Source organism: Empidonax traillii, unplaced genomic scaffold (assembly GCF_003031625.1).
Source record: "Empidonax traillii isolate 1590-97213 ecotype Southwest subspecies unplaced genomic scaffold, ASM303162v1 scaffold91:size2966241, whole genome shotgun sequence".
NCBI lineage: Eukaryota > Metazoa > Chordata > Aves > Passeriformes > Tyrannidae > Empidonax > Empidonax traillii.
In genome coordinates, this window is record NW_020955284.1 from 715,686 (window position 1) to 723,860 (window position 8,175).

Here is an 8,175-nt window from a genome sequence, read left to right on the forward strand (position 1 = left end):
GGCCCCCCCCCCCCCCAGTGTTCAAAACAGGGCAGTTGGTTTCTGGTCACAGGTTCTCTGGCTGCCGTTCAGAGTTCTGCCCTTGCAGCTCAAGTTTGTCCCTGGAGATGCTTCTGTGTGTCCATGTCTGTATCTTCTGGGCTCCTGTATTGGAGACAAGCCCTCTCTCAGGAGTGTCATTTGGAGCAGGAGCTTGGATAAGCTGCTGTGAATCTGTTTTTCCTCTTGACTCTGAGGGGAGCTGGCACAGAGGAGCTGCCACAGGAGGTTTCCCACGCTGGGAAGTGTGAATACCCCAAGCTCTGACTGCTGCTGTTCTGGGAGCCACTGCTTCCCTCCAGGGACTGTGTAGGATCCCCAGCATGAAGTACTAAAACTTTTAGTAATGGGTAGGTGGGGTGTGTAACTCCAGTACCTATCTCAACTCTGCAGGGACATAGATTAAAAATTTTGAATGAAGACAATCTATCCTTTAGAATAAAACTTCTAACCTGTTGTCTTATTTTGTGGTCGAGATGGGTTGTTGATTCTGCATCAAACTGCCCTGAGGGGGCTGCTGGGGCACCAAGCACTTGTCCCTCATCTGGGACGGGATGCAGCTGCTCTGTTCAGCCAGTCCTGAGTTTGTCTTTTATTCCCTGAGGGGCTTTGCCATGTCCTGTAAGCTCAAAATCCCAATCTGGGTACTGTTTTCTCAAGCGTGGTCATTTTTAAATGAGCGGCTGGCTGCACATCAAACCCCTGCACCGCTTGTGTGGCATTTCCCTCTGGAACCCCCCTCAACGGCCTGGTTTAAGGTATTTAACTAGCAAAGAACAGCCAAACAAAAAGCCTCTCGGGGTAGGGGTGATAAGGAATTGCTGGGGAGGTGTTTACAAGAAGCTGCAATCAGCACCCTGAGGTCAGCCTGGCTGGGCAGTCTGACCTGGGGCTGACAGAAAGTGCAGAAGAACCAGATGTGAAGAGTGTGGGAGGAACTCAGACAGAAATGGTGCAGGAGCTTGTCAGGTGTGTTAAAAGCTAGAGAACAGAGGAAGGTCTCTTGTGTTTTGAAACTCACTTTGGGGTTATGGAGTTCATATTTTCAGTTCTGTGCTGGGGAGAGCTTGTCCACAGCACGTGGTTCTGTGACAGGACACTTTGTGCTGCCTTGTTTACCCTTTTCTTCTAGATTTGCAAAGTTCATCTCCCAAGCTTAAAGCTTGAGGGGTTTTTTTCTGGGTACAGGAACCACTAGCAAAGTGTTCCTGGGTCTGCAGTCTAGAAAGTGTCATTCTAGTTTGGAAGCTGCTCAGATCTGCTTCCAGACTCTGCTGCAGGATAATCAAGCAGGTTTGGAGTGTGCAAGGCTGCCTCAGAAATGGTTTAGAAGAAGCCTGCCTGTGAAATATGTTTAGTTTAGATAATAGGATGAAATTCTTCCCTGTGAGGGTGGGGAGGCCCTGGCACAGGTGGCCCAGAGAAGCTGTGGCTGCCCCATCCCTGGGAGTGTCCAAGGCCAGGTTGGACAGGGCTCTGAGCAACCTGGGAAAGTGGAAGGTGTCCCTACCCATGGCAGACAGGGTGGATGGAACTGGATCATCTTTAAGGTCCCTTCAAACCCAAAATCATTCTGTGAAGGAATATAAAGCCCATGTACTTTGATCTGTGCTGGCATTTCCTGAGAGTGGGGATCTCAGAAGCTTTAGGTTTTCCATTGATTTAATATGACCTCCATCTGACAGCCTGTCTGACACTCAGAGTAAGTGAAGATCTCTTTGCAACTTTCCCCTCCAGGACAGCGAACTCCTGACGTTCAACATCTCCCGGCACCAGTCGTGGTGGAGTGAAAATGGCCCTGGCTGTGTAAGGAAGGAGGCTTCCATGTCTGGCATCAAGGGGCTGGATAACCACTCCTACATCTCTGTCATAGGCTGTGCCCTGGAGTACAGGTACATCGAGGTCATGCACAGCTCCTTCCAGATCCTGATTGCGGTGAGTACGTCACTGAGGGGCGGCATTTGTTGAGGAGATGCTGTTTGGTTTTGTTTTTTCGTAGGGCACAGAGGTTGGCCCGTATTTTTCACCACATTTTGTATCACCTGATTGCAAAGGCCTCTGTAAATGTGTTTTGTTTGGTTTGTTCTCCCGTTCTCTCTTTGGAAAAGTATTGCTTGAAAGAACTGGAAATGGATACCAGCAGCCTGATGCCTGATGTAATGCATCCATCCACCCGCAGAATAACAAATCATTCTGTATCCTGGTGGGGGGTGGAAATTCATGTTTTGACAAGGACAGAGACCCTTCTGGAAGAAGGGTAAAGATACAAGAGTTTTGATACCATGAGAGGAAATGGCCTTAAGTTGCACCCAGAGAGGTTTAGTTTAGATTTTGGGGACAATTTCTTCACAGAAAGGGTTGTAAAGCACTGGAACAGACTGCCCAGGGAAGTGGTGGAGTCACCACCCCTGGAAGTGTACAAGGAATGTGTGGATATGGCACCTTAGGGACATACTTTAGTGATGAATGTGGTGGTGGGGCTGGGTTGATGATTGGACTTGATCTTAAAGGTCTCTTCCAACCTTAATAACTCCATGATTCTATGAAGGATTGCTCCTATTCTCCATGACTTAGTGATGGGTGGCAGAACACACACATGCACATTTGTTGTGAAGAATTAAAACAGATCCTCATCTCCAGAAAATGAAAAAAAAAAAAAAAAATTAAGGAAGCAGTAAGCAGCATATTTCCCTTTTGCTGACACCCAGGATATATGCACTAAATGTTTGCATCTACTCTTACCTCATCAGTTTTCCACAGGCTTTTTAAAGTACTCTGCAGCAATGCAATGTCCTTAATATTCAATTTTAACTATTTCTCACTTGTCTGTGAAATTAACTGAAACCAAATGTCTTTTGTCCCCCTCCCTTTGTGGGTGCTATTGCATTTTGCAGCTGCATTAGAGTCAGCAGCCCCACATCTCTAATCTGCTTTGGATTGATACTTAGGGGTTAATGGCTCTAAGTACAAACCTGGACTGGTGAAACATTCACATTTTGGCTTCCAGCTTTGGCTTATAAAAAAGAAGTGTCTCGCCCTGTTTAAATATTAAAGGTCAACAAATAGAGATATTCCAAGTTCCTGGAGTGCCAAGTACTTCTCTGCACGTTTTTGGTCCTGCTTTCCATTGTCCTGGTTCTGCATTTCCTATTAGCTGGGATGATCTGTGTGACCCAGTGACCTGCAGGGAGGGGGGAAGACTCAGGCCCCTGTCTTGCCATGTCACAGAGAAGAGGCAGATGGAGAAGCTCCTGTTTCCTGAGTTGGATGGACTCCCTGGCGTGTGCTGGCTGTTAATATTCCGTTAGTTCTCCTTCAGGGAAAATGATCTGCATGAAACTGTCTGAGCTGCTTCCACGCACGTGTGAGAGAAAGGCAGACCTGTGCACCCAGGAGAATAGAGCCTGTTGTCTTTTAGAAAGGGCTGTTGGCTGGAACAGGATTGGTGGTGCTGAGCTGGTGCTGAGCCTGAGTTTGGTGAAACAACTGACGGATTTGGAAGTCAGGACATCCCTTTTTAAAGCACAGAAGTTTGCTACTGTTCACATCCTTCCTGAACTCCTGAGCTGGCACAGCCCCTGTGCCCTGGGCTAGAGGTTGAGCCAACAAATGATGCTGAGCTTGCTTGGAAGCACATCTTTGTTTTTTGGCAGCTTACTGACTTAGGCACGTGGCCCTGGGCTAATTGATCACGCTGATTTATAGGACTCTCTCTCTGGCAGTGGTTTTTCCTTTGCTTCTTCCCAAAGGCACGTGACAATATTCTCTGTGCATCTGCAAAACACCACTAAGGGGCCAGATGGGGAGACAGGAGGGAAATATACGATAAAATAGGATTTAGGCAAATATTTTTTCTCTCTCCTTCTCCCTGAGATCTAAGGGGAAATGGGTTTTTGAATCCTAAACCCTGGAAATGAGGCTAAAATACTTGTAGGCAAGAAACCCATATGGGCTGAGCTATGCAGGGACCTAAGTTTCTACTTGTCCTGTAATAAAAGCAGAGTATTGAAGCCCCAGGCCTGTAACTGCTGCTGGCTCTGGAATGCTCATATAATTTTGTCATGTAGTAGGAGAAACAGAGCTTTTCCCCTCTGCTTTGAGGTCAGGCAGAAAGCAAATCTTCTCACTTTCTCCCTCAGACCTTGCCTGAAAGCCGTCAGCCAGTTCTCTCCCTTTTTACTCTCTGAGGGTCAAACTCTTTGATCCCTGCCAGTATCTTTTTCTCTTCTCTTTGTCTCACTTTGAGGCAGGTTTTATTACAGGCAGCTGTCCCTAGAGCTCTGGCAGGTACAGTGCTGCAGACAGGCAGGGACACCAGATCGATAGCACAAAAACACGACCAGAAACTTGAAGGCTCGGGGGATGCAGCAAGAGACATGACCTAGTTCCCTCCTTGTCTGAGACCAGAATAGCCAGTCCCCTGTTCAGAAGGGCAAGGGACAGACAAAATTGTGTTTTCTGTAGTTTGTTTTTGCTTTGCCTTACGGTTTTTAGAAGTTGTGAGGTGTGGTTGTGTGTTCGGCTTTTGCTTGTTTTTTTACCCCAGATACAGCCCTGTGAAATCCATGCTCTCTAACTATGCAGCACCCAGCTGTGGGTATTTTGCTTGCTTTCTGGAAGTCCCAGTTCCTTGAGACTACTGCACAGTGTTGTGTATTTGGGGCAAGGCTCACTGAATTCAATCTTCCACGCCAAAGGAGAGGGAGAAAGCAAACCTGGACCCATATGGTGAGCACAGTGTTGGCTGTCGTCTTGACTCCTGCTGATATATCATCCTGCTCCTGGGCATGCATTTGAGGATACATAAGGTCTCAGTCTGCTTTTGCTCAGAGCTTGTCTGTACTCCTTGAAGGCAAAAGCAATCCCTTTAATCTGGAATGCCATCAAACTCGGGCATATTAGTCACCACATGTGATGCAAGTAGCTGTAGGGCCCAATATGAAAATCTTTCTCAATGCTTTAGCATGAAGCACATTGGAGGGAAAAAGCTTCCTGTAACATCTAAAAGTCTGCACTGGTATAGAAATGAACTGTGAAACTAATCCTGCCAGCCCAGTTAGGGAATGGAACAGCAACTACTTTGTCAAGGAAAGAAATCTGCTTTGTTTTTGCCTTAGCAAAGGTTCATCTTGCCTCTCCCCAGCTTGCCAGCCAGCAGGGAGAGGAGCGATTCCCAGTTCTCAAATACCTGGCATAGCTCTGGGCTGTCCATATGGTGGTTCTGGGAGTGGCGAGGGTCAGGCTTTTCCTGAGGCTTCATTGGATTCGGTAGAAATTGGAAGTGTCTCACTGCCTGCCTGTCTGCTGTTTTCAGTCAGACTGACAGGTTGGAAGCTTCCCAGGAAGGCAGCAATGCAAGCCTTGACAGCAGATGTTATGTGAGAACCAAGGCACAAGAGATGCTTTGCTCTTGGCAGAAGGTAGATTTTCAGTGGCCGTATTGCATCCGAAGAGTAAAGAAGGTCAGGGAATCAAAGGCTTTTGATTGCTTCTCTTTGGCTACCTGGCCACAACAGCCCTTTCACAAGCTGGATTTTTTTGCTTCCTCATAGCAGAGATCTATTCATTTCCCCCTCTTGCACTGATGAGAGCGCACACACTTCATTAGCTCTGATTAGAAGTGAAACCTAGAATGCATCTGCCCTGAAGGAGGAGACTCTGCACCCACTCTCTGTGGTGAAAAAAAGCAACAGCAAGTTTGTCTACTGAGAGAAAAGGTGGAGAGTCCAGACTCTTCACCAGGGCAGAGGTAGATTAAGATCTTACACAGGCAACAGTAACACCTCCTAAAATTTGCTTTCCCCTCCTTCCTGTGTTTTGCACACTTGCAGCCAGCTGGTCCCCTTCTGTAGCTCTTGCTCCAGTTCAGCCTTTCTGGCTCCAGCACCTCAGTTCGATGCTGCTGTTTTAGGAACACTTTTCGATCACCGTGAAAAAGTTATCTTGAGAGGGCTGAGGGGCAGAGGGATGTTCAGACATGTTTTCCTCGTTCCCTTTGGGCACGCTTGTCTCTTCCTGTCTTTCCTGCTCTGTTTATTTGCCTGCAGAGTGCTGGGGACGCCCCAACTCCCTCCCCTTTCGCTGGGCAGCACGCGCGTTCCCAGGCTGTCTGACAGGCTGACAGAACACACCTGCCCACGACATGTGTTCCTTATAAAAAGCTTAATCAGATACTTCTGCAGCTTGGAGAAAGCTGGTACTGAACATGCAGAACAAGTAGAGAAACAGCAGCAGAGGGTAAAGCCCTAGAACATTCTTTGGGGAATCAGAGCAGTAGCTTAGTGTCGTTTTACATCACCGACGTTCTCCCTCCTCTTCCACCTCCCCTACGTAACTTGCAAAGATCTAAGAATTATTTTTGTTTTCCCAAGACAGTAAAGATTAAACCCCTCTTTTGCATTGAAATCAGCAACCAAGATGAGCAAGGGTGTAATTCCAAATTCTTAGCCTCTGTGAAGCTTTGTGCTGTGTTAATTGCTCATAAACCTGGGTGATGTCTGGGGCCTTGATACATCTTCATCAGGAATGCAGTAAGAAAAGAATTGCTGGTGTCTCTTGGAGTCTGCTCATCCCAAACTCAAGGAGACTCTTCCAGTGAAAAGGACAGGACAGTATGAGTGGAGTTTCTCCTCTGTAGCTATATTTCATTCATAATTCATTCTGAAGGACATAGGGATTCCTGTGAGCTCATTTAATCCCTGAGATGGTATATTTAATTACAGTTTTGGTCAGCCCCTATAAAAATGCAGTTCATGTTTTGTTGTACCTCTCTTTGCCACTGAAACTCTCCTGTTCTGGCCAGATCACAAGACTAAAAAACCCCAGATTTTTTATTAATGAAACTCATAGAAAGTAGGAATGGATTATAAAGTCAATAAAAAGTAGATTTTAACCACTAAGCAGAAATTTTGAAACAAAGGCAGGAGATGGAAGAAATAATAATAATAATAATAAAAACTCCACTCCAGTGGAGCTGGAATTATAGACTTAGGGAGGTTCACTTCATTCACTAGTTTTTGTTTGATTGGTTTGATTTTATGAATGCAAAAAGTCACCTTAGTCATAAAAGGAAAAACGTATGGGGTGAGTGGAATGATGGTTGAGGGTTATGAGGCATTCATTTCTGTGCAAAACAAACTTCCCAAGTCGCTCCTATCGTTTGGTGCTTCTGAACCGTGAAAAATGCTCAGAGGTTTCTCAGGGTTGCTGTGACAGTACAGCTGATAATCACTCACACACTCTGCCCATAAACTGGGCAGGTAAATAATTTTCATTGTTAATTCTATCAGGAGTTTCCTGACACAGGTATCACATAAGATTTGTGTCTACATGTTATAGGGTATAATGATAGTGAATGGATTTAGGGCTGGCACTTTACATGGCTATTAACCCAAAGTTCCTACTCTGAGGCATGATGGGAAATCTGGGGAGGGAGAAAACTGTCCTAGAGTTCCCTTGGAATCAGGGTAGACGTTCAAGGTGCATCTTTCCTGCTTTTTTGTGTGTATGTAAAGGATCTTCAACCTATAAAAATGCCAGAGCAAGAGCAGGGGATGTGTGACCACACTCCTAACTTGTTGCCTGGGCAAATGCAGAGTGAGCAGAAGGGTGGGTGAACATTTCAAGGAGTGCTGGGATGTGCCAAAAGGACTCTGTTTTCCCCGGAGCGTCTCTAGGTGTCAGCGAGGGCAGGTCCCCCAGCCCAGGGTCGAGCGCTCACCGCGGGTTTCACAGCGCTCCGGGGAGCGGCCTCGGGGCTTCAGCACCACGGCCAGAGCCCGGCCCGGGCTCCGGGTCCTGGAATCCTTTGGGTTGGGAAAGCCCTCCAAGATCCTCAAGTCCTCCTGTTCCCCCAGCAGTGCCAAGCCCAACCACTAAACCGTGTCCCCAAGTGCCACATCCACATGTCTTTTAAATCTCTCCAGGGATGGTGACTCCACCACTGCCCTGGGCAGGATGTGCCAGGGCTGGATATCCCTTTCAGCAAAGAAATATTCCTTAATATTCAGTCTAAACCTCCCATGGCACAACTTGTCTGCTTGTTACTTGGGAGCAGAGCCCGACCCCCACCTGGTTCCACCCTCCTGTCAGGGAGTTGCTGAAAGCAAGAAGGTCCCCCCTAAGCCTCCTTTTCCC

General features: G+C 47.0%; 1 protein-coding gene across 3 annotated transcripts in view; it reads left to right on the top strand.

Moving 5' to 3' along the window:
• Positions 1-8,175, top strand: part of NKAIN4 (sodium/potassium transporting ATPase interacting 4) — a 52,014-nt gene that overhangs the window by 32,306 nt on the left and 11,533 nt on the right. For all 3 annotated transcript variants that reach the window (XR_003570996.1, XM_027881605.1, XM_027881604.1), the window contains exon 4: positions 1,777-1,974. Coding sequence is in view for 2 of the 3 variants with exons in the window: in XM_027881605.1 (XP_027737406.1) it covers positions 1,777-1,974 (198 nt within the window). In the remaining variant the exon portion in view is untranslated. The remainder of the gene's footprint in view (positions 1-1,776; positions 1,975-8,175) is intronic.